Source organism: Symphalangus syndactylus, chromosome 2 (genome assembly GCF_028878055.3).
Source record: "Symphalangus syndactylus isolate Jambi chromosome 2, NHGRI_mSymSyn1-v2.1_pri, whole genome shotgun sequence".
Lineage (NCBI taxonomy): Eukaryota > Metazoa > Chordata > Mammalia > Primates > Hylobatidae > Symphalangus > Symphalangus syndactylus.
In genome coordinates, this window is record NC_072424.2 from 31,793,432 (window position 1) to 31,820,284 (window position 26,853).

Below are 26,853 nucleotides of genomic sequence, written 5' to 3' on the forward strand. Positions count from 1 at the left end.
TTTCCCTCAGCTTTTCCATCATGTCCCCGTCCCTGACAAAAGTAATTCCCTCTATAACATAGACTGAATAGTAAAATAGTCTCTAGCCTAAAGAGGGCGAAATAGGCCATGGAGGAATAGCAAGTCCACAGCTCTGTGTGATACTAAGTGAAATAAATTCAGGGTCACAGGAAAAGTTTCTAGCACAGAGTAAAACATCTGTGCAGAAGTATGAGGATTAAATATCTCACCAGCAAGCCCATAGCACTTCCATTCCTCCTAGCAGGCACTTACCATGCTGCATTGTAATTGGACAGTGAACTTTCTGTATTTATATTATTAGATTGGTGCAAAGGTAATTGTGGTTTTTGGCAATTACTGCAGTTACTTTTTGCCCCAACCTAATAGTATTCTTTTGTTTTCTCTCTCATGTTCCCAGTTTTTAGTTTCATGCTTGGCTAAATTTTATGATCCCAGAATTTTCCGTGAATGCCTAAAGGCCAACAATAAAATACAATATTTAGTCAATTACACTGGTCCCAAATCAAGAAATTTCATAGAAGAAAGCAATGCTATATCACAAACTCATCATGCCAAGCTAGAACATTTGATGTAAGTTTATAATTTTCACAGAAGTATCTTGTCCTCTGTGTGGACTTTCTGGAGCCAAGACTAGAATCTCACTTTTGATATTCTCAATTTCTAGCTGGTACATGTGACAGAGGGCACTAGAATCCTGATAGGAATTAACTATATGAACAGCAGTGTGTTGACACGTGTGTGTGTGCGTGATGAGTGAGAACACTTAATGCAGAAGTTTCAAAATAAGTAATAGAGCAGTAGAACAAAAGGAAAAGTTATATGCACTTGTATGGGCTTTAAAATCTGTTCTGCTTTTAAACAGATTGCTTAAATTGCTGATTTAAATTGTTTCCAAGTGGAAACAATGGGGAATAGGTGAGTTTTAAAGTGCTTATGCTTGCATGCATCGTTTCTAGCTTTGTTTATAATTAAACTTCTACAGTATTAGGGAAAATTAAAGTATTTGGTGCTAAATAAATACTTGTTGAATGATAGAATGGATGGATAGAGTCCCAGAGATCTGTAATATTTTTTTGCTCTGTTGGTCAGGCTGGTCTCGAACTCCTGACCTTAAGTGATCCAGCCGCCTTGGCCTCCCAGAGTTTGGGGATTACAAGTGTGAATCACCGAGTCAGGCCTGGATTTTAAACAAAGTTTAAGAGAGAAAAAAAAAACATGTGATCCACTTAGCACAGTTCCTGATCCCAAGGAAAGGTTGCTCTGGTTGTTTTGGATGTTAATGCTGCTGCTGCTGTTATCAATGAAGACATTCTGGGGATGGAAAGGTTTGTCTACGCCCCAGGAAAAACTTCACAGAAGAAGGTCCAGGAAGTATTTGGACTGAGTAACAGGAAAGGAAAAGGCAGTTCAAACCAGCAGAACTCTGAATGAACATAGGGAGTCAGCCAGGAGTAAGCATTCTGTTTAGAAATAGCAGAAGCCCTCAAGACACAGACTTGCCAGCAACATCACAGAGCTTTGTTTTGTTCTGGCAGCAGTGGGAAGGAAACAGGTTTCAGTGGATAATTTATGGTAAAGATTTGTTGGATCTTAAAGTCATAGTCTGATTTTTAACATCTGTTTTGTTTCTAAGCTTCTAATAACTCCCATTATGTAAAGAAATAGTCTAAAACCGAGCTTGGTCAATGACCTTCTCAGAGAAGCACGCCATGCTGGAGATGGAACTACAACCTAGAAGATCGCTCCAACAGGAAGACGGAACGCCTGCCACACCTGCTGATGGGCCCTGTGTGTTGGGTGCAGAGATGACTTCCACATTCTCCTTGTAGCCCTGCTTATTTTGCAGTGCTGTCTGCTGACCACTACCACACACTGTACTGCCTATGCAGACGATCTGTATTTGTATTAATTGTTATACAAGGAGAATATTTTTTCATGGTGTTTTTAAAAATGTACGTAAAAAATCTTTAACCCAAACAAAAATAGAACATAAAAAGAAAGAAGTGGCCGGGTATGGTGGCTTACTCCTGTAATCCCAGCACTTTGGGAGGCTGAGGCAGACGAATCACGAGGTCAGGAGTTCGAGACCAGCCTGACCAACATGGTGAAACCCTGTGTCTACTAAAAATACAAAAATTAGCTAGGCATGGTGGCATGCGCCTGTAATCCTAGCTACTCAGGAGGCTGGGGCAGGAGAATCGCTTGAACTCGGGAGGTTGCAGTGATCTGAGATCGCTGCCACTGTATTCCAGCCTGGGTGACAGAGTGAGACTGTCAAAAAAAAAAAAAAAGAAGCTGCCTCAGGTAGAAATATCCTTAACACTTTACAGGTGGTTAGTTTGAGACACACTGAGCAGTATTGGTAATTACAGAGAGAGGACTTAAATACCAACTACAGCTACCATTATGTGAGTACAGTCTAACCTGGCGCTAGACTCAACACATTTCAACACTAGGGTCATCAAATGTCATAACTTCTGGCAAGATGGATATTCTTTATCCTCATTTTCTAGATCAGAGTTTGGAGACGTGGAGTGATTTACTAAGCTAGCAGGCCTTGAGCCTGCATTTATACCTCTGATCCTCTGTTCAAAGCCTACCTTTTTAAAAACAGCTTCCCTTCTCTAGAACAGCACAGGTTTTGGGTGGATGGGGATTGCATTATTCTAAGCAGCGGCTGTTGCAGAGAGTGAGTGAAGATGCTTGAAAAGAACAGCACAGTGTCCTAATTACCTATGGCAAGGAAAACTTCTGTGTAGGAAAAGTAATGAAATTAATTCTAATGTCTAGCAGTTGCATGCATTAATTGACATTAATTAATGCCAAATTACAAGATACCCTCCTATGGAATCACATCACACACTCACCAGAATTGAATATGGAAAGAGTTCATCATACTTAATGCTATTACAGCAAGCCCCAAGGGGAGTGAATGCTTGGTCCCTCATTATGAAGTGCAGCCGATTTCTTTTTGTTTCCATTAGGAGAAAGGGAACAAACCAGGAACACTTTACCACGGGTAGACTGTTCAAAATGGATCATTTCCCCTTCAGCTTGCAAATTTCACTTTGAGCCACTCAGAGCAAGAAGTGGTTTGAAGACCTCTTCTGGGGCTTTTCTTCTGTCCCTACTTTTACACTTGGTGATTCTCAGACCAAAGATAGGCTTATTGCACAGCTCAACAGCCATATGAGGCATGGGAAGTCGAGAAAGAGCAAGCAGAGAGATTAGAGGCAGTTGATCGCACAAGTCCATCTTGACTCCCCGCTCCCCTACTTGCCTGGCTATAGAGGGGCTGGACTAGGGATTTGTTGTACAGATTGCCACCTCTTTCACATTAGTGCCTCTCCACTGTTGTTGACATCTCATACATATCTTTTATTCATTTTTCCTGTGCAAACATACATTTATAGGTATCTATATATACAACTTGCAAAAAACTCAGGTCCATAATGCACATATTTTGGTAACCTACTTTTTAAAAACTTTTATTTTGGAATAATTTTAGATACACAAAAATGTCACCCAAGATAGTACAGAATACATGTACTTTATACCCAGCTTCCTCTAATGTTAACATTTTATGTAACCATGGTATATTTTTCAAAGCTAGGAAATTAACATTGGAATAATATTACTAATTGGTAACCTACTTCTATAATATAAAATATATTAAGTATTTCCTCATAAAAGCAAGATTTTAATAGCAAACTCTAAATTTTCCATAGTTTATTAAGTTCTTTTTCTATTGTTGGCCATTATGTTTTCTCTAAAATTTTTTATTATAAATAACACTGATAAATATCTTGGTTGTTAAATCTTTGCATTGATCCTTGATTTTTTCCTTGGATAGAATTCTCAGAAATAAACCCTAGGTCAAAGGGTATCTTTTTTTTTTTTTTTTTTTTTTTTTTTTTTTTTTTTTTTTGTTGAGGCAGAGTTTCACTGTTGTTGTCAGGCTGGAGGGCAGTGCCGTGATCCCGGCTTACTGCAATCTCCATCTCCTGAGTTCAAGTGATTTTGTTGCCTCAGACTCTCAGCCAAGTATCTGGGATTATAGGCATGTGCCACCATGCCTGGCTAATTATTGTGTTTTTAGTAGAGATGGGATTTCACTATGTTGGTCAGGCTGGTCCTGCATTTTTAAGTATCTTGATTCATATTGCCAAATTACCACACAAAAATATTAAGGTGTTCTTATTTTGTATCTTGGGGTATCTGTTTGAACATTAGATAGAAGCCAAAATATACTTAACAAAAATTGGCCCCAAACTCACTGGGATTTTTCATGCAACATAGTATCGTAGAAATAAATCAAAGTTGGAGTCAGCCTGACCACATTGCAACCACATACTGCCATTTCTACAAATCACTATTTTTTAGCTTCATTCTCTTTATCTGCAAAATCAGTTGGTATACTCTGTAGTGTTGTGAAGATTAAATGTGCTATAGCTATGTGAACATGCTTCAGACTGCCTGGCTCACAGATGATCAACAAATGTTAAATTCCATCTTTGTTTTCTCCCTAAATTCCTTAGATTAATAATTTCTATATAGATGAGTTAGAAACATGAAAAGGGTATGTTACTATTTTCCATCTTACGTTTGTACAGAGACCTCTGAAGAGGAGACTTAGGTCTTAAGGAAAAGAAAAGAGCCATCAGATACTAATACAAACAAAACAAGAATTGTGTATGCATCAAGTCCTCATTAGGTGTCAGTCTTAAAAATTCTAGTTAGAAATTGTATTTGTAATTTGAAGGTCAAGACCTAATCAAGTTCTCATTGTGTTTAGCCATTGTTTTTGTTCATTATCTCACATAACAAGAAGCACAGAGGTTGGGCAGCTTGAGGCTCAGTACCATCAACAGCTCAATGATGTCATTAGGGAATGGGTACTTTCCATCTAGTTGTCATACTCATTATATAAGCTTGACTGTAAGACTGGCTCCTTTGGGCAACCAGAAGCCTAGAGCCATTCACATTGAGACAGAGTGTTTACAGAGGCAGAAGATCTTCTGCTGTATCTCCTGATATCTCTCAGATTCCCCTTAAAAGCTCTCTCCTCACTTCTCATGTACCAGTACTAGGTTTAAATGCCCTCTTCTAAAACAACCAATGGCAAGTGGAGAAGGAAGGCTTAAGTGGGTTTAGAGTGACAACATTCATCCTTACATATGGGAACTTCTGAATCACATGGAGAAGAGATGAACTGACAGATCCAATACTGGATTTTTCAGCAAAAAGGCAGAGAAGAATGGGTGTTCAGCAGCTCACCAAAGAACCTGATTCAGAAATATAACTGGAGTATTTAAACTTGGCTTAACTAGTCTTTTTAAGTGTGTTCCCAAAACTTCTCATCATTATGAAAGGCAGCAAAACAGAAAACAGAAATATTATCATTCTTAATCATAACAACTAACATTTGTATGAGTTTGAGTTTCAAAACATTTAGCATATATGTTATTTTAATTAATTCTTACAGCTAAAGTACAAGATAGTTGATATTGGCATCCTCCTTTAATAGATGAAGGAGGCAGTGAAATTGGCCCAGTTGTCCCATAGAACATGATGTTTATGCTTTCTTTTGAATAAACACAGAAATTGATCTTCCCAGTCTTCAAACTTGAGAAAGTTACATTTGTTTTATCCGAGTTCTTATCCGAGTTCCTTTCTCAGGAAACCAACCATCAGCCCTCCCAGGTATCATCAACAAACTTAAGCTTACCAGATCACTGCATCTAGACAATGAGACACCAGACCCCTCACCCATCCTGATTGCCTAACTGACAACTTGCTTCCTGTTGATCAGCTCTTCTTCCTTACACCCCCTAATTCCTATTTTCCCACACATGGTTACATTTCCTCCCTGTTATATAAACTAATTTTAGTTTGTCAGGGAGATAGATTTGAGACTAATCTTCCATTTCCTCAGCTGTGGCACCTGATTGAAGTCTTCTTCCTTAGCAACATTCACTGTCTCAGTGATTCGCTTTCTGTACCATGAACAGAAAAACCAAGACCGAACATTGATTAGCATTGCAGTAACAGCAAGACTCAGGAAGATGAAAGGATTTCCTATGAACTACACAGCTAATAAGTAAACCACACCAGAATTCAAGCCCAGTTCTTATCGTCATAAATCTCCATTGTTTCTATGACCCCCAAGCTACATTTTAGAAAACAGAAGTCACTTAAAATCTGTAAAACAGTCTGGTGGAGTGTAAAATTGTGAGGTAAAAATTTTGTGTGCTAGAGGGAGGATCATTCTGGGAAGGGATGAGTCCCAGAAACTGTCTTTAAGGAAAAAGATCCTGTGTTCTGCTCTAACATGAAATTACAGGAATGCCTGAAAAAGGAGATAAGGAAGGAAGAATAGAGGACTCTAATTTAATTTTGGAGGTGGCTTCACCAGGACTAGACAGGTTAAAGCACTTGAGAGCTATCCCCATCTTTGGAAATGGCCGCAGGGTGAAGGAAGATGGTGTGTAAGGCTCTCCACCATTGTCTACTGAGAGTTTATCAGAAACTCCATCAGTCATTGGTCAGAGGGAGCAAGAGTGCACGCCGCCCCCTGGTGGCACTCTTTGCAGAATACAGGTACACATTAGTTCCTTAAGTAAAGGTGGTCCTGGACAATTCTGCCTTCCTAGTTTTCTTAAGAGAAATCTTTAGTGAATCCTTATATCTAATCTATCTATACATACTATTCCCCACCTCAATTTCCTGTAAATAATCATCTTCTGATATTTTCATTTGGAAAAATGGATTTCTGCATAAGTCTCTGATATCTTAAAATCAAACCCACCTACTCATTAAGCATCAAAAACAAGTAAAATAACTCATTTTTTATACTCAAAGGGATATATTTCAATAAGTGGCATGGTCCAACAAATACTCATTTATTGCCTACTATGTGCCAGGAACAGTATCAGGATCTGGTGGACACAACAGTGAATAACAGCAACAGCAACACAAACAAAAAAGGCATTTGTCTTTATGGAGATTACATTCTAATGAGAGCAGGGCTGAGTAAGAAAGAAATAACAAGGTAATTTTATATTGTGATAAATTCCATAGAATTAATAGGATGGTGTGTGATGAAGAACAATCATGGAAGATCCTCAGATGTAACAGTGAGCTAGCTGAAATCTAGAACCTGCTTTGAGAACAGCCTGGGGAGAAGCATTTTAGGCAGAGGGAATACAAATGAAGAGTCTTTAAAATGGTAGAAAGTTTGGCTAACTTCCTGAACATAAAGTAGGGTGGATTAGAAGAATCACAGAGAGAGTAGAAGAGATTAGCATGGTTGAGAAGTGGGGGAGGTTGGAGGGTTGGCGTGGTGGGTGGTGGAGAGTTTGAATTTATTCTCAATGCAATGAGGCAAAAGGGGTTTTAAGTAAGGGAGTAACATAATCTGATTAGATAGAGGCCAGGATAGTGTGCTCAAAAAACTGGAATAGCCTCCCTGATAAAATATATTTCCAGCAATAGAGACCAAACTGATGTAAGAGTTGTCATTACTGATATTGTATTTATCTCCAGGTGAGATCCAGGGTCTCAATTGATTCAATTGTAAAATAAAAGCAAAGTCTTGACTCAAGGAACTCCTCCCAATTCGGTTTTGCTTTTTTTTTTTTTTTTTTCTGTCAGCCAGGGTGGAGTGCAGTGGCGTGATCTTGGCCCACTGCAACCTCCGCCCGCTGGGTTCAAGCGATTCTGTTGCCTCAGCCTCCTGAGTAGCTGGGATTACAGGTGCCTGCCACTGCGCCCAGCTCATTTTTGTATTTTTGGTAGAGATGGGGTTTCATCATCTTGGCCAGGCTGGTTGTGAACTCCAGACCTTGTGATCCACCTGCTTTGGCCTCCCAAAGTGCTGGGATTATAGGCGTGAGCCACAGCGCCCGGCTCAGTTTTACTTCTAATGAATTATGGAAGAAAAACCCTTATCTTACTTAACCTAGAATCTTATAACCACATCATTTTTATCATTAGATGATGAATCATTAGTTGTATGTGTGTTTTCCTCTTTGTCAGAGATCAAAGTGTGAAGGTGAAACCTAATGAGAAAAAATTGACCATGAAATCACAAGTATTATTGCCAGTTTTTGAAAATATTTTCATTTGGGTTTGGGAGGGAAAAAATAATTAGCAATAATTTAGTATTCTAGGATATGAAGACTTGTTGGAAGCACCAGGAGATGATGTAGGTGGTATTCGGAGCAAGTAAGTAAAATAATAATGATAATAATTTAAATAATAATAACAATAACAAAAACGGATTTAACAAAGTTTGTGAGGCTTGTTTAAAGAACTGGAAATTGTGGCCAGGCGCGGTGGCTCACGCCTGTAATCCCAGCACTTTGGGAGGCTGAGGCAGTCGGATCACGAGGTCAGGAAATCGAGACCATCCTGGCTAACGCGGTGAAACCCCGTTTCTACTAAAAATACAAAATATTAGTCAGTCATGGTGGCAGGTGCCTGTAGTTACAGCTACTCAGGAGGCTGAGGCAGGAGAATGGTGTGAACCCAGGAGGCAGAGCTTGCAGTGAGCTGAAATCACACCACTGCACTCCAGCCTGGGCAACAGAGCCAGACTCTGTCTCAAAAAAAAAAAAAAAAAAAAAAAAAAAAAAAAAAAGAATTGGAAATGGTAAGGGAAATAGCAAACGTCCACCCTGACTCTAAAGCTCTGTCTTATATCCCCCTCAATCCCATGTTTTTTTTTTTTTTTTTTTTCAGATTCACATTATCTAACTTGCCGAATGCAGAACTGTACAGAGGCCAACAGGAATCAACCTTTTCCAGGCTACATTGACCCAGACTCTTTGATTGTTCAGGATCATTATGTGTTTGTTCAGGTATAAAAAATCCACTTCTGTTGATTGTCTCAAACTTTTCTTTTCCTTGTTTCTGTCCCTTTTGCCTGCTTTACACTCCATTAAGAGTCAATAAGAGAGGATGGCAGGGAGGGAAGGAGGTAGGGAGAGAGGGGAAAATCACTATCTTTTCAACAAAAGGATAATTACTGAGTGTGGAATCTTCTATACTAACAGAATAGTCATGAGTTTCTTTGGGCTGTGTCCGGAGGGTCTTATCAACATGGGGTCATGAAGGCGTCGCATGGAGTAGTGAGATTGTCTCTAGGATGATACCCAATATGATCTGTCCCCCACACCTGCATTCCAAAGAAGCTTCCAGTTATCAAAGGGACTGAACAAATATGTCGGTCTCTTTCTATGTGGGAAAGGGTCAGCCAATCAGCCCCCTCCCCAATACCCACCTTAAAAGTGGAGAAGCAGGAATGGGAAGGGAAGCTGTGGGGTGGCTGGAGATAGTGGGAGGCAGAGGCCAGGGGGAGAGTAATCAGTTTTTATTGTCATGCACCAACTGTGATTAGAATAAAGACGCTTCAGAGCAGATGTATTCAGCCAGGTTTTTCACCCCCGAGAGAGTGGAGAACAGTTTAAGAAGCTGACGTTTCCTGAGTTGTCAGTAGAGACAAGAAGCAAATAGGCTGCGCTGCTTTTCAGCATTCAAGGAAAAATGTAAGCCTGTTTGGACAATGCATTTAAAAACCCAGTTACCGCCTTCCATGTTAAAAATGACAAAGGTACAATTACTAAATAGCTTATACGTATATATAAAAGTATACATATATGAAGACCCATTCTAGACAGTATTACATGTATTTCGACAAGAAATTGTGATTTAGAATATTTAATTACATGCTTTGAGGATGCAATTTGTTTAAATGCCCACCAGCCTGTGTACTTTTAAAATGTTTCACATATGATCACACACACACACACAAACACACACACACACACACACCATTTCTTTATTCTTCAGGGAAATTAGTAATTAATACTCTGACAATTTCAGCATCAAGTTGTCAAGGGACGTTCGAATAGTTACACGTATTGGTTCTGTCTATAATAATTCATTTCTGTATCAGTGCTGCTCCCAGGAACCTTTTCTGGTTTCTAATAACAGTTTGTGATCCACATCTATGACTTACAAATGAGAATCAAGTCTGCATTTGGAATTTCATACAGTCTTTACCCATGCCACCATGAACATCCTGTAACCCCTCACTAGACCTAAGAGGTGATCTGGCCACATGACGGTGAAGATGATCTTTCCAAGTCACATTCCTAATGTGATGAACTCGCACATTTATTGACATTCTGAGTATGCAAACTCCAGCTGTCATTGAAACTCCAGGCATTTAGAGGGGTTAAGAGTGGCTGTGAAGGAGAGAGTGAGAGAGACTGGTGGTGGTGCCCTTGACACTGTACCTGCAGGTTGCTCATATGCTGGCTGGAGACCACACCTGCCCTCTCTACCTGCCCTCTGTACCTTCCTGCGCTCTCTCACACCCACCAGGATTCATTGGGCTGCATGCTTTGGACAAGACTTTGGGGGAACTGGCTGTGGTGGCACCTGCTTATAGTCTCAGCTCCTGGGGAGGATCGCTTGAGCCCAGGACTTGAAGGGTGCAGTGAGCTATGATTGTCCCAGTGCACTCTAGCCTTGGGCAATAGAGTGAGATTTAGCTTTAAAAAATTTTTTGAAAGGCTGGGCACAGTGGCTCATGCCTGTAATCCCAGCACTTTGGGAGGCCGAGGCAGGCGGATCACCTGAGGTCAGGAGTTCGAGACCAGCTTGGGCAACATGGTGAAACCCCCCCATCTCTACTAAAAGAATACAAAACATAGCCAGGTGTGGTGGCAAGGGCTTGTAATCTCAGATACTCGGGAGGCTGAGGCAGGAGAATCACTTGAACCTGGGAAGAGGAGGTTGCAGTGAGCCGAGATGGTGCCATTGCACTCTAGCCTGGGTAACAGCAGTGAAACTTCATCTCGAAAAAAAAAAAAAAAACTAAATTAAATAGAAGAGACCTAGATTGAATTTGGACACCAATCCCAATCCTATCCTGGTTTTCTGTCTAATATGCCAGCACTCCTGTCTGTGCCATGTGCCCATAATCATCAGTGTAACACCATCAAACTGGAATTCAGTGCCCAGAGATGTGAGCCTCCAGCTCTGCCACTGTTTGACTTGGGCCATTTCATTCTGATATGGCACAGGGACCTATTTGTAGGGTCATAGACTTGGGTCTAGAGACCTGGGCTGGTGATGGCAATCAGCCAACATACCCCAAGGTTAGTATCATTTGAAAAAAATAACTCAAAATTTTTTCTGGCATCTGAGCCACAGTGCAAATTTAAGAATTGTATTTTTGTCCAGTAGGTTCAGTTTGGGCCTCTGACCAGCTCACGTACTCTTTATAAGTTGTGTTTGAACTGAATGCCAATTCTTTACACTTGTCCGCAATAGACATTAATGCCATTTGTTGTGTTGGAAGCTACCTCCTTCCATTCAGGTGGCTGTTCTGTGACCTGTGCCTGTTATAGTAGCTTGAGCTTCTTACAATCTTGTTTTTATGATCCAGCTGACATCGGGAGGGCGGCCACATTACTACGTGTCCTACCGAAGGAATGCGTTTGCCCAAATGAAGCTTCCGAAATATGCTTTGCCCAAGGTATGGCCTAAATCACTTTCTTCATTTCACTCTTGACTCTCATTCACAGAAGCCAGCCTCCATCCCTTTCCCAAGGACTCTTTCAGCTTCTCATAGTCATGTTTTCTTTACGTCTCTCATCTCTGTTTCCCAAGTTTGCTCTGCCTTACTGTCTCTTTGGTCAGTCTTACTACCCTCCTCTTGTTTCCTCCCTCCCTCCCTTCCTTTCTCTCTCTCTTTCTCTTCCTTTCTTTCCTTCTTTCTTTCTTTCTCTTTCTCCTTCATCTTACTTTCTCTTTTTCTTTCTTTCTTTCATCTTACTTTCTCTTTTTCTCTTTCTTTCTTTCTTTCTTTCTTCTCTGTCTCTGAGATTGTTGCTATAGGAACATTCATATGAATTTTAATAATTGATTTGCTTTTCAATAGTAAAGATTTTCAAGCCATATGTATTTGTTTTCTAACAAGACAGAAAATATTTTTCGGATGTGTTATGTATCAGTGCAACAGCTGCGATCCATTTCTGTCCCATTTGATTATCAGTTGTTTACTGAGCGGTGATGCCGTGACGTGGCACCAGCCTTTGCTTTCTCTCTCAGCCAGTCAGCGCCCTGTAAACTTATGAGACTGGTTGTCTTTAGAGTTCTGAGGCGCAGCTAATTTTTTAGACTTCCCCAAAGGTGTACCCTTTGGAAAAAAGAGGCAAACAAAAAAGTTAAAGACCCTCAGCTGTTGACATCCCCAGGCTGTCCTTCCAGAAGTGCTGAAGAACTGCGTTAATATGGAGCGCCACCTAGTGGAGGTCAAACTGTCTCGGGAGCTCACAGCTGTGTATTTGCGATCTTGCTGCCATCATGATGTATTTGAAGTGACTGTAAATGTATTGTGCCTTAATCTTAGAGTAAGGGAGATGTATGTGGCTATAGGAAAGGGACTCTGCAGGTTTAAATAGAGTTATAGCTCAACTTTGAAGCCTTTGGATTGCACAAAGAACATACATAACTTTTTTTTTTTTTTTGAGTTTCCATGCCTCTTTCTCTTATATTTTCATCCGTGACTTTGTCGTATGTTGTCTTGAACCAACACCAGATAGCTGCCCAGGAAGTTATATAATAGACATAACACAAGGGCACAGCAGGCCTCCTCTCCCGGGAGGGCCAGTGTTAACAGATTGTTCTGGTTTCTCCAGGATGAATTCTCTTTCTTGGCTACCACGCTTCCCTCACCCTAACATAGTGAAAGGTGGGCTGTGAGCCTCAGCCCATTAGAGGTAGTAACACACTGAGTTGCACTGTTAACTCGAAGGAACTATAGCTATGTTCATAGTTGTTATTTTCAGCTGCTGAGAGATTAATGACTGTGGTAATTATCCAGAACTGTATGTATGTCTGTGTCTGGATACATTTAAGTTCTTGTTGTTCTTGATTTGGCTTAAGTTTTTTTTTTTTTTTTTTTTTTTCCAATAAGACAAGAATTTACAACATTTAAATTGTGCCTTAGATAAGAATTGGATGACATCACTGTGTAAAAGGAAAACTGAGTGTTGTTCAAATTGCCTCTGATAATCTCTTAGAAAGGTCTGTCAGAGAAATGAACATGTAAACTCAATAAATACAACAGAGCCGGGTTTTGTTTTGTTTTTTTTTTCCTCTTTAACATTGAAATAAATTGTTGTTTCTTTGATTGACTCATAAATGAAGTAGTTGACTTGCAGGATTTGCACCTTAAAAAAAGAATTATCTTCAATGCAATGACATGCTGCTGTTGTTCAAGAGGGATGTGGAAATGGAGACCATATCCTCATCTTATGCGCACTCTTGGGAATAAACTGTTTTTTGTTTTTGTTTTTGTTTTGTTTTGTTTTGTTTTTGAGACAGAATCTCGCTCTGTCACCCAGGCTGGAGTGCAGTGGCACAATCTTGGCTCACTGCAACCTCCGCCTCCCAGGTTCAAGCGATTCTCCTGCCTCAGCCTCCCGAGTAGCTGGGACTACAGGCACGTGCCACCAAGCCTGGCTAATTTTTGTGTTTTTAGTAGAGACAGGGTTTCACCATATTGGTCAGGCTGGTCTTGAGCACCTGACCTCATGATCCGCCTGCCTCAGCCTCCCAAAGTGGTGGGATTACAGGCGTGAACCACCATGCCCGGCCGGGAATAAACTCTTTAAGTGACATAAGTTTTGGTTGAAATCAAATGCTATTTGTAGCATAATTGAGGCTAGAACTTAAGTCTCCTGACTCTCAAGGTAGTATTTTTTTATATTATACTTACTTACCTTGAAGGTAAATTAATAGCTTCTGTTATTAAAACATAGCATCACCACCCATGAAAATTCCATATACTGTCAGGGGCATTAAGAAGAAAATCCCATTGACTTAAGGAGCCCCAGAAATCATAGTTTAAAATCAAAGAAACGTTTGTATACTCATTGCTGGAGGTTTGGGAAACAGATACTTTGCATTGCTTGTTCATAGCCATCACACAGATAGATCACTGCTGACAGTTGCCCCCAGTGGCATCTAGCCAATATGGAAGGAAAAAGTTTTACTTTGAACCCAAATTTGCATCTGTCTTTTTCCTCCTGTTCTCCCAGAAGAGCACGTTCCATTACTCAGTCTTATCTGGGTTCTGAGGGTAGAACTCAGTGATTAATTTAGCTTGTTCCTAGAAAAAATAGGGGCTAATACAGCAAATGAATGTATTATTTGGTCCAGGTGGGTGTTTATTATTTAAGGCAATGAGATTCTTTATTACAATCCCATTATACCTTCAAAAAGAAACCCCAGCTTGGGTGGAATGATCTGCGACAAAGGTGCGTATATTTCATGGCCTGTCAGGGCTGGTGCAACTGGAAATGAGCAAAGCTTCATGCCGACCAAAGGAATCGAGACAAACCAGTACATTTATGCGCAATTTTCTTTAATCACCCACTACCATTGTATCAGCTCCTGAAAGATCATAGTCACCCTGAGCTGTGCTCAAAAAAATATTTAATAATATAATAGTAAAGAATGACAGTGGGTAGGGAGATTTTAATATTGCCATTGCCATTAAGAGCATGTGGCCCTCCAGACAGGGAAATGTAGTGAGTTTTCCTTCCTTTAACTTGCTGGGAACCCATTCAGAGCTACTCAAGTGAGACAAATGAGGCAATACATACGAAAGTGCTTTGAGCATTTTGGAGGATGGATACTCTATAAAAGCAAGGTAATATTATTAGTAGTATGGATCTAGTTGTCTCCGTGGTGGAAGATCGATGTGGACCAGGATGCAGGTGATATGAAGGCTGCTTGATTAGCAGCAGGAGACCTGGATTAGGGACCCAGATCTGTCACTAACTTGCTTTGAAACCTTTGGCTGGTTTGTCAATGTCTCTTTTCTTTATTTTTTTTTTTTAAATAAGGAGCTCAGATTCACAACAATATTTTCTCATATATGTTACTTAGAATAAAATGTCCTTAGTAATCCTTCCTGAGAATTTGGTTGTGTGGTCAAATATGTCTGAAAAAAGGAATAAACTTCATTCTGTGTTTCTTGCCTAGAGAGTAACAGTAGCTCACGGGTATGTTGAAGGTTTAGAACATCCAATGAGCAAGAAAGCTCTTTAATTCACCGTTACTTAATATGTTTTACCAAAGGATCCCTTCCTCCTTTTCAAGTCTACTAAAATCCTAACAACATTGCTGTCCTACAGAGCAGACTTTAGAAAATGCTTCAATACAAAATCTGTAAGATCACGCCTTGCTCTCAGATTCTGTGATTCGGTTAAAGCATTCAACATAAAGTGCCACATTGGGAGAAAAAGCACATTTCTCCCAATAGAAACAGGATTTAAGGAAGGAGAAAAAAGAAAGATGATATATAAATATTTTAAACTTTTCAATTAAAATATTTAAGACCAATATCATTTGAAAATGGCTGTTCAACATAATTATATGAAACAAAGGAAGGATTGGAACCCAGCTCATATCTAGAGATGGCCATTTTAATCTGTTATCATTGTGTGACTACTTCTCTAAGTGACCTAGACCACAATATTTGATACAACTGTGTTTTCTTATCCAAATCTACAAAATAAAGTCTTGGGAGAAGTGGCCGGTATAGGTGATGCACTTTAGTCTTCCAGCCTAGGATTATTTAATCAAATGTCTATTGTGAGAAACTCAGAGGTTCACCAGTGCAGAAATTCACTGTAAATCACAGAAGTGGGAATTAGCTATGCGGGGGTCAGATTATTGTTGAGATATTTTAACTTGGCTTCAGGGATTATGCTGCATCTTACTGACAAAGAAGGGAAGGTGAATTGGGAGTAGTTGTTTGATGCTTCTCAAGGCCAAAGTAAGGATTTAGGTCTTTGCCCTATAGGATGGGGAGCCATGGGAAGTTTGGTTGTCAATGCAGGAACAGCTCTGGAGCTAATTTCCACAGACAAGTCTCTCCATTAGAAAGAAACCAAACACTTGGATATAGCTTCTCCTGGTTCAAAGAATTTTAAATTTTATTTTAAACAATAACAACAAAAACACTTGGGTGAACCACTTCTTGTCGTGTATATAGTTAGGACTTGAGTATTTGCGATAAACAGAAAGGTCAAATGAACCTGGATTAATCAACAAAAGGGATGTAAGGGCTCACTTAACTGAGAGTAGCTAACATACCTAGAGCATATGCTAAGTGCCAGGCCCTATTAGGAGTGCTTAACACTGATTAACTGATTTCATCCTCACCACTCCATGGGGGACCTACTATCCTTGTCTCTGTTTTGCAGTTTGAAATTATAAGACACAGAGTTTCATTCACATGGCTAAGTTATAGAGCCAAGATTTGAGCTCAAGTAGTTTTACTCCGAAGTCCATGCTTCAGCCACTTTGCTAGACTGTCTTCTTTAACTGAAAAGTCTGGCAGTGGGATGGGCTTCTTAAAGGTCCACATTTAGGGACCAAAAAATGTCACAGGATTGGGTCATCTCTCTCCATCCGCTGACCCTGTTTTCATCAGGATTAGTTTCATCCTTTACCTCTAAGATATGTCTCCAGCATATCTGGAATTTTCTTTTTTATTCTTACTGCTTACAAACCAATAGTGAGATACTAATTTTGTCTCTCCCTAATAACTCTGCAGTCATTCTAGGAACATGTCATATTGACTTTATGTGGGCCACCTGCCCATCACCTATTCAGTTGCTGTTGTCAGAGAAATGGAATATTCTGAATGCCAGTTCTAAAAGCTCATTTCTTGTGCTGCTGATAGAATAAAGTAGAAAAAATTTAGATTTAATATAGAAATATATCTGAGAGGGATGAGGCTGTTTTTCAAAAAACATCAATCATACAGTTGGACCTGTGTCTCCTCAGGTTCTGCATCAGATTGAAAATATTAAAAAAATACAAAGTAATACAAATTAAATAAATGATACAACTATTTACATAGCCTTTACATTGTATTAGGTATTATAAGTAATCCAGAGATGATTTAAAGTGTACAGGAGGATATGCATAGGTTACATGCAAATATTATGCCACTTTATATAAGGAACTTGAGCTTCTGTGGATTTTGGTATCTGAGAACAATTGTGGAACCAGTCCCCCTGCAGATACCTAAAGAGAGCAATAATTACCAGGAGAAACGTAAATAGACATTCAACGGATAGAAGCACTCATTAAATTAATGGGCAGGATTCATTTTTTGACCTATCCACTTGGGGTTCTTTCTACAAAAATGTTACCAAACTTGAGTATGTCATATGGTGCCTGAGTAGAGGTGAGGAATATAACGCCCTTTGGATATGGACTTCTCCCTCTGGGATCATGAGTTTAAAGAGGATAGGGAGTCTTGTTCCTACACATCTAGAGCAGAGTCAGAGCTGAAATGCTGCTTGATTGAGAACATGGGCATATATGACAATGAGAAATTTAGGTTAGTAGTTAGGTAGAATTTCCCCGCACTGGAATTGTTAACAGGAAGATTGTCAGATCTCCTAAAATAGAGTATGGTGCATCTGGAAAGATTAGAGTACTAAGTGATGCCAAAAACAAGAATTGTTCTATGTTGTTCTTCTACCTTTGTGGTTATATGCAATCTTTGTTTTTATTTGTTTGTTTTGGTTACTTAGCTTTAATTTTTTACTTTGGAAGTTGTTTTATGTCTACTATCTTGGGCAAAGAGTAAAATGCAGGCAAGAACATATGAACAGACATCCCCTAAAGAAGAAAGCAGGCCTTAGTCTGAGTCAGCAAGCTTTGGACTGTGGTAGCTTCCATTGTACTTCTCTAGAGTTATGAATGGGGGAAAAAGAATTTGAAATTCCCACCCCGGGGCCATTTGCTCACTGCCTCCATGCTACCTTTGCTTTAATTCTATCTTCCAGGACAACCAGGCTCTGAAAACGTCATCAGTTATGCAGACTATCTTTTACCCTTTTTCACTGGAGGATTCCTGCAGAACCTCTCCGTTTAGATTTTGATAAGCAGCTAAGTCTTTGAACACACTAACGTGAGGATTAGTACTTTGGGTTTCTCTAGTGAAGGTTTTCTTAGGGCTGAGGGTAGAGGAGACTGGCTGGGCGTTGCTGAATTCGGGCAGTGCTTTTCAAACTTTAATATGCATGGTAATTATTGAGCAATCTTATTAAATGCAGATTTCGATTCACCAGGTGAGGCCCAAGGTTCTATATGTTTAATAAGCTTCCAGGTGATGTCCTTGCTGCTGGTCCATGAGCCACGCTGAGAGATGCAGGGTTTGTCTATTTTCTCTCTGTTCCTCCAGCTTTTCCTCATATCTACCCCATATAGGCCTTCTGAGCAAGTATCATATTTGTGCTTGGCAAAAATATCAGGATGCTTGATTCTCCAAATCATACATATTTAAGAAAGTGTTTTTCAAATTATGTAATGAGGCAATTAAAACTGATCTATCAAACATCCCTCCATCCTATTTTCTCATGACCTTATTGCCTAACTCCACAAGTGACAAAGGAAACATATGATTAATGCTTAACTAATTATTATTTCTCAAATATGCAAAAGGAAGCTATCTTCCATTAAAGTGCTCATTCTGGTGTTCCTCATTTGATTCCACACTCTTTGGATGCCTGCCAGGTTAATGTATAAAACTCTTTTTCCCTCTTCACGACCTTGTGTCTTTTCACAGGACATGCATGTTATCAGCACTGATGAGAATCAGGTGTTCGCAGCGGTCCAAGAATGGAACCAGAATGACACGTACAACCTCTACATCTCAGACACACGTGGTGTGTACTTCACCCTGGCCTTGGAGAATGTCCAGAGCAGCAGAGGCCCTGAAGGCAACATCATGATCGACCTCTATGAGGTATGTCACGAGGCATATGTGGTCCTAAACCACAACAGTGCCCAACTGGCGGATGGAAGCCCCACATGGACTCTTTTCCTGGTCATTTTAATACAGTTCCTTATGTGGCCTTATTTCTCTTGGGAGATGGAGAGATTTGCCGAACATTTTTATTAGTTAATTTGCAATCCACAGAAGATCTCTGGGGGATTCTGGGAGGGATTAATTTTTGACAAACTCCATAGGACATGAAGGCTTAGCAGACTTGTGGAATGTCTGGGGAGGCAGTCAGTTACAGGGTTTGATGAGAGTGGTCTGCATGTGATGTTTGGACATAGTTCTGAAAGGCAGACAGGGCTGTGAGTAAAGGGATGGTGGATGGCACTCCCTTGTCTCTCAGAAGAAAGAATGAAGGGGATAAGGTCTCCTGCATCCAGTCAGAAGTTACTCCATTTGGACTTGAAGACCTTTCTGGTTAAATAAGCTCCCTTGGCTAATGGCCTTTTTCTCACAGGGCCAGAGAATGAGATAAGATTAACAGGTGCTTGTCTCCTAAATCCAGAAAAATAAAATAAACAACTACAGCAACAAGAACAGAGCTTCGCAGAGTCTTTGTTTCTCAGAATGGCCAAGATTCAAAAGAAAATCATGTATGTTGGATTGGTTGGCTTTCATGATAAATACCAATGCTTTAATTGCCATTGAAGGCACAGTTAGCTAAAAAGAAAACTGCTGCTTTGGGATGGATTTTAGCCATTCGTCAGTCTTATCATGAGCTAGGAAAGATTTATAATAGGTTATAATAAGCCATTTGAAAACATTCAGAATTTGGGAAGTGCAACAATATACCTATATTCTATCTGAAAAAAATCTAAAATGGATTCAGATATGTACAGTCATAATGACACTGTCATTTAGTTGAGAATAAGTGCAGTGAGTCAAGAGGTTGTTTGTCTAAGAAGTAAGGGTATATCCAGTATGAAAGAAACTAAGTTCACTTAAGAAATTTTAACCTATCATTATAATTCCTTTCAATGTGTTCTGTCTTCCTTCTCCCTCAGAGGTTCTTAGTGATTTTCTTCTAGTATCTAAACTTCTATGTATGTATAAAAGCGTATTAGTAAACTGTATGCCAAATTTAGAGCCCAGGTATTTGTAATAGAAATTATGGCAGACTAGCATAGGGTCTAGTTTATGTGTATATGTTTAGAAAAATGCACTGCAAACTTTTTCATACTTTCCTAAGTTTTTCCACTTCTTCTCCTGCCCATGTTTCAGATAAATACAGTATCATATACGACAGCCTCAAACTGTATTCTAGAAGAAATTTACATGTTGTGATGATTTAGTTTCAACTTCGTGTTGAATAAAATTTAATTTAGAGTACAGATTTTGGATTTAGGTTGCCTGTGCTTAAATCCTAGCGATGCCACTTCTATGTATTCCTTGAGACAAATCCAGTAATTTCTGAGCCACAGTTTCCTTGCTTAAAATATGAAGATAAACATGATACCTACTAGATGTGATTTTTCTGAGGATTAAATGAGTTAATCCTTTCAAAGCACGGAGCACAGGGCTTAAAATACAATAATGCTCAACAAATCATCGATAGCATCATTAATATTATGTTCCAGTGTGTTCAAGCACCACTACATAGCCTTAACATCTACCCGCATTGTTTAAATGCCCAAAACATTTATATTATTTTGGATTCCTACATCTTCCCATATTGCAATTAGTGCAGCCATATGACATTCTTTATACCAAGTAGTTGTCTTTTTTTTTTTTTTTATTTTGAGATGGAGTCTCACTCTGTCACCCAGGCTGGAGTGCAGTGGCACGATCTCGGTTCACTGCAACTTCCGCCTCCTGGGTTCAAACTATTGTCCTGCCTCAGCCTCCCGAGTAGCTGGGACTCCCACCACCATGCCCAGGTAATTTCTGTACTTTTAGTAGAGACGGGGTTTCACCATATTGGCCAGGCTGATCTCGAACTCCTGACCTTGTGATCCGCCCACCTCGGCCTCCCAAAGTGCTGGGATTATGGCCTATACCAAGTAGTTGTCTTCTCATAAACAAGTGTAAATTACCATATTTCTCTTTTCATTTGTAAATAGATTATAAACATTTTAACTTGAAGTATGTTTTGTTGAAATGCCATGCATTTTCTTGCCTTGACTGAACACTTAAAATGGAAGGATTCTTGCTGTGAGCATCCACTGGCATGAAGTCAAAGCAACTGCCCAAGCTTAATCCCCAGTTTTCTTTCCTGGCCCTCTTTCTATCCTTAGTCTCCCAAAAACATATTCTGACTTTCAGGTTCCATTTTCCCCTTCCTGATTATCCTCTTCTCTCTTTTTGAATCAACGTGGAATTGATTCTCTGGATAAATTTTGTTTCCTGCCAGAAATGAAACCATTTTAATTGGTGCCTTGATGATGAAAAAATAACAAATTTAAACAGGAATGACTTTGCAATGTCTTGTTATTTGCAGCTATTTTCATGACTAGTTTTCTGAATTCAAACATCGTTACCAGGTATGGAATGAAAAGAGGAAACAAGGCGACCTCTGGACATGCCAAACATTGCTTTGTTAATCGTGTGTTTCCCCTTTGTGCCTCTCTTGCAGTTGACTATCTGTAGGGAAACTACTGGCTCTTATTATCATCATTTTGAGCAGTGGTGTGACTGTATTATGTAAAGGTGCTCTGCATCCTGGGGCTGGGAAAGAGGAGTCTTTGTTTTATTAGCCTGACAGTTCACAGCAACTTGAATTGAAATTGATGTGATCAGAACGGCAGTGCCGTATCTGCTGATTACCTAGATAGAAAGAATATTGGCTGACACGGAGCCTGGCACAAATGTTCCCTTAAATCTGATTGTTCTGGCTAGCAGGAAGCTGAAAGCCATCCAGCATGAATTTCCCAGTAGAATTGCAATGAATGATGAGAGTTTAGAGATAAATGAGAAGTAAGAAAATCCATAAATTAATTACTAAGGAGCAAAGATGAGCAACACATGAGGTGGGGGTTACAGAGATAGCATACATGGAGTGCATGTCTGCTCACATTTAGGGTGAGTGAAGAAGATGGCCTTTGTTCTTTGTTTGTTTGCTTCTGCATGCCAATTATGTGCTATTCCTGCATTTGTGAGCTCTTCGGGCTATTTTAGCAGAGGTGAACTGTATAATGTATAAACATGTAGATCTGTGTATCAAGGATGTGCATTGCTGGTGGGCCTTGTACAAAATGCAGAAGGAAGCACTGTGCTCATTAAAATTAAGCATTTTGTTTGCAAATATATTGGAACCTGGCTACAGATTCTGTGTTCTTTACCCTAGAACTATGTGTATGTGTGGAATGAGAGAGAGAAATGCTGGAGACAAAGTGTTGAGGGTACAGATTGTATGGTTTAGTTATTGAAATATCAGAATTTTCCACCAGTGTCAATTGGACTCCATTCAGGAGAGCCAAGAAATGAGAGCTAGGAAAGTTGGCCTCAGAGCAAAAATACTAGAAATGACTTTTGTTGATATCATTAATAATGGCTAATATTTTGGGCCACTTTGTGCCAGGCATGGTGTAAAGAACCTTCCATACTGTCTCATTCAATACATACATTAACTTTATGAGGTAGGGACTGTTGTCACTTTCACTTCAAATATAAGTAAATGGAGGCAGAGAGAATACAGCAACTTTTGCAAGACCCCATAGATGGTAAGTGGCAGAGTTAGGACCTAAACCCTAGAGTGTGCAAACTCTCAACTGTAGACTGTCACATTTTCCCTGAAGGATCAGCATCTGGGCTTGTATTTGGTTGTGGAAGAGTGATAGCATTAAGACTGAAGAACATAGAAGGGCAGGGTAAATAGGGTTAGACTTTGCATACCAGTGGAAAACAGAAGACTGGAAGAAGAAAATGATCTGGGGAAAAGTCAGTGTAAAGAGAATCAGAAGTTTGATGCTTGAGACATATCTATGCAGCACCTTTAGTAGCAAGTCCTTAGTTATAGCTAAGTTCAGGCCATATTTACACATGGCTCATAGTCTTGTCAGGTGGATGTATTTGTGTAAGAAAAGCCTGGAAACAAGTGTCCTAAAACTCCATCACACCTGAATAGAATGAATGGTCCAGTGCATCATGTGCATTATGCAGTGCATCAGACTGCATGTCTGATGGTGGCCAGAGCAAAAAAAATGTGCTGAGTGTCTGTGAGAAGAGTGATGCCTGATGTCTTTGTGTAGTGTGGATGATGAGAGGGAGCCTGACAGGTTTGGATGATACCTTCTCTCCTTTGGGAAGGGAATATTAATTAATGATGATGAAGAGCACTTTGACTTAATAGACAATGACAGTTCACCCCAGCTGAGTGCAAAGGGTTGTGTTGGGAGTGAAGCCACCTGGCTGACAAATACAGAATACACAAGAATGTGTGCATATATGAGTGAGTCCTGGTGGGTGTCATGAAGGACAGCCAGTGACCAGGGCATGTTCTGTTACACACAGTGTCTTCTGTACATTATGAATACCCTCTCTTTGAAAGAGAAAACTCAACGGTTATGATAATATAGCATACACCTTGATTTCTTGGAGAAAGACTGCCTCTTACAATCTAGGTTAGGAGGTAGAGAAGAAAAATGCTCTCCTATTGAAGATACATTTATTACAGGATATTGAATGTACTATTGGCCAGGTGCAGTGGCTCATGCTTGTAATCCCAGCACTTTAGGAGGCGGAGGCAGAAGAATGACCAGAGGCTAAGTGTTTAAGACCAGCCTGGCCAACATGGCGAAACCATCTCTACTAAAAATACAGAAATTAGCTGGGTGTGGTGAAGTCCCAGCTACTTGGGAGGCTGAAGCAGGAGAATCGCTTGAACCCGTGAGGTGGAGGTTGCAGTGAGCCGAGATGGTGCCAGCTTGGGTGACAGAGTAAGACTCCTCCTCAAAATGATAATAATAATAATAATAATAATAATGATAATAAAATAAAAGAATGTACTATTATTTCAGGCTACTGTCTCTTGAGGAGGAGAGTGCTGTTTGAGGAGGGGAGTGCTCTTTGGTTGGGGCAACAGAGAAGGAAAGAACATTTAGGTTTTTCTTGGCCAATGGGTTCCCTGATTGTGAAGGCACCCCGGCCTCATGTTTATCCTTCCTGCTGTCCTCTCTTGAGAAAAAAATCTCATCCGCAAAGCCCAAAGAAATTGTGGCCATGAATATGTTCTCTTTCTTGCCACGGTTGTTGTTTCATCTTTTGAATTTATTTTTCAAATTTTGGCACTTAGGATTTGTAATTTAAGTCTGAGATTGAGAGGGTGGTAGTATTCATCTTTTAGTCAGCATTAAAGGCAGAAATAAGCAAAAACTCTTGCACAGGAATCTTCCCAACTTAGCCTCTGCATGGAGCTTACAAAAGGTTTTCTTACACAAATACATAAGTTCCTTTGAATTGATTTATAATAAAGAGCATAAGGAGTACTAGAGATATTTATGGGAAGACTGATTCCCATAAGAACAGAACAGAACTATTCAGAAAGTAAACCTAAAAAGCAGGGGAGATATCTGTGTTTTTTTCTTCAAGTCACCAAAGAAACACAAATTCCCAGCACCTAGCACGTTTTAACTCTCAAAAAAGATAGCTGTTGAGATCTTCTACGTATTATATCTGCAAGTGCCTAGAAGATCATATGATACGTAGTAGATGCTCAGAAAATATTTGTTAAATGACTAGAGTAAATGTACTAATGACTGAATAAAATACAATTTCTTTGAGTAGAACATTCTGATATGATATTTCTCTCAGGCCACTCTAGGATGAGAGAGAAATTTGAAGAGACAGTACAGCCACAGGCCTAAGGGTGTAGACTCTGTAGTTAGACAGACTGACTTGGAGTCCAGATCTAAGATTCTCCAGTGGGATGACCTTAGGCAAGTGATTAGCCACGTCTGAACTTCAGTTTTCTCTTCTGTAAAATGAAGATAATTTGAATTCTAAAGCATGCAGAGATTCACAAGTTCATGTTTGCAAAGCCTTTCACGTACAGGTTGAGTATACCTTATCTGAAATGCTTGGGACCAGTAGGGTTTCAGATTTTAGATATTTTTGGATTTTGGAATATTTGCATATATATAATGAGATATATTGGAACTGGGACCCAAGTGTACACACAGGATTAATTTATGTTTCATATATATCTTATCACATAGCCTAAAGGTAATTTTAAACAAGTTTAATAATTTTGTGCATGAAACAGTTTTTTTGTATTCTAGAAATTTATTTTTTATTTTTTATTGGTACATAATAGGCACACATTTTCAGGGTATATATAATAATTTAATACATTTATGTAATTAGTAAATAACATATTAGTATACTTGAGATTATTCATCACCTTAAATATTTTTCTTTAGAGTTTTGATTATGTTTTGACTGTGACCCATCACATATGATTAGGTGTAGAATGTTTCACTTATAGCATCATGTCAGTGCTTAAAACATTCCAAGTTTTGGAGCATTTTGGATTTTTGGATTAGGGATGTTCAACCTCTGGTACCTGAAATTTAATAATCAATAAGTTTGGGTTGCCATTATTATTATATCTTTCCTTTAAAACAGCTTTATTAAGATATAAGTCACATATCATACAGTTTGCCCACTTAAAATGTAAAATCCAATGGTTTCTAGTATGTTCACAGAGCTGCACAGCCACCACCACAATTTTAGGTTATTTTCATCGTCCAGTACAGAAGCTCTACAACCATTAGTAGTCATTCCCCATTTCTCCTCCTCGCATCTTCTCCCCAGTCGTGGTTACCAGAGGCTTGGGTGTTGTACCTTCTAATGCAGAACTCTTACTGCCTATTTCAGTAGGAGCAAAAACAGGGGCTGGCGCAGTGGCTCACACCTGTAATCCCAGCACTTTGGGAGGCCAAGGCAGGTGGCTTGCTTGAGCCGAGGAGTTTGAAACCAGCCTGGGCAATGTGACAAAACCCTGTCTCTACCAAAAACAAAAGAAAACAAACAAACAAAAAACCCCAAAATTAGCTGGGCATGGTGGTGTGCAACTGTAGTCCCAGCTACTTGGAAGGCTGAGGTGGGAGGATTGCTTGAGCCCAGGAGGTCATGGCTGCAGTGAGCTGTGGTCACACCACTGCTCACCAGCTTAGGTGCCAGAGAGAGACCCTGTTTCAAACAAACAAACAGGGTTCTTTGTATAAAGTTACTTTACTATTATTAATTTTAAAGAGCAGTTTGGTGGAGTGAATGACAATCCGAAGGTTGTATTAGAGTAGGAGACCATAATGTGAGAGGTCACGGGATGACAAAATTGGAATTAATTTATGATAAAGAGTATAAGGAGTACTAGAGATGTTTACGGGAAGATCGAGCCCCATAGGAAGATCCCACACTTCTTGACAGCCAAGATACAGGTACCATCTGTATGAGAGACAAATTAAAGAACAGAGAAGAAGTGTTGGGATAATCAGGATGAAAAGAGATTCTGGTTTCTGGAAAAGGTTTATGAGCTCAATCTTGAGGGATGAATAGATAGAGGCACATCAAGTGGCTTTCTGAGAGAGTTGGGGGTAGCCTTTGTGAACAAAGAGAGTCAGATAAGAGAAGGGAAGGAAGTGTTCTGAGACCATCATATTGGCAACGGGAAATGCACGGATGTACTTTGTGTTAGGCTTAAGGTTTGAGCTATAACACTTCATATTTAGTCTAATTAAAATGATATCTTGACTTATGTGATATTAAATAATAAGAAATAACTATTAATTACTTTTGAGATGTCTGATAGCAAATTTCTCTGTAGGAGAAGCAAAGGGACTAAAGTAGCATTCCAGCACACTCAGAATTCTTAAAGATCTTTATGCAGAATTCAGAAGGGCAGTAAAGGCAACAATTCTTTTCCCAAAGGTGAACAGACTTCCAACAGTGGGGTGTACCATTCCCATGGGAGTTTTGTCATCAGAAATTCTGTGTCTATGGGAAGA

The 26,853-nt window shown here is 39.6% G+C and overlaps 1 protein-coding gene across 9 annotated transcripts in view; it reads left to right on the forward strand.

Annotated features, from left to right (window-relative positions):
• SORCS1 (sortilin related VPS10 domain containing receptor 1) overlaps positions 1-26,853 on the forward strand; it is a 608,941-nt gene that overhangs the window by 463,719 nt on the left and 118,369 nt on the right. For all 9 annotated transcript variants that reach the window (XR_010115734.1, XM_055249851.2, XM_055249858.2 and 6 more), the window contains exons 7-9: positions 8,764-8,882; positions 11,480-11,569; positions 18,695-18,874. Coding sequence is in view for 8 of the 9 variants with exons in the window: in XM_055249851.2 (XP_055105826.2) it covers positions 8,764-8,882; positions 11,480-11,569; positions 18,695-18,874 (389 nt within the window). In the remaining variant the exon portion in view is untranslated. The remainder of the gene's footprint in view (positions 1-8,763; positions 8,883-11,479; positions 11,570-18,694; positions 18,875-26,853) is intronic.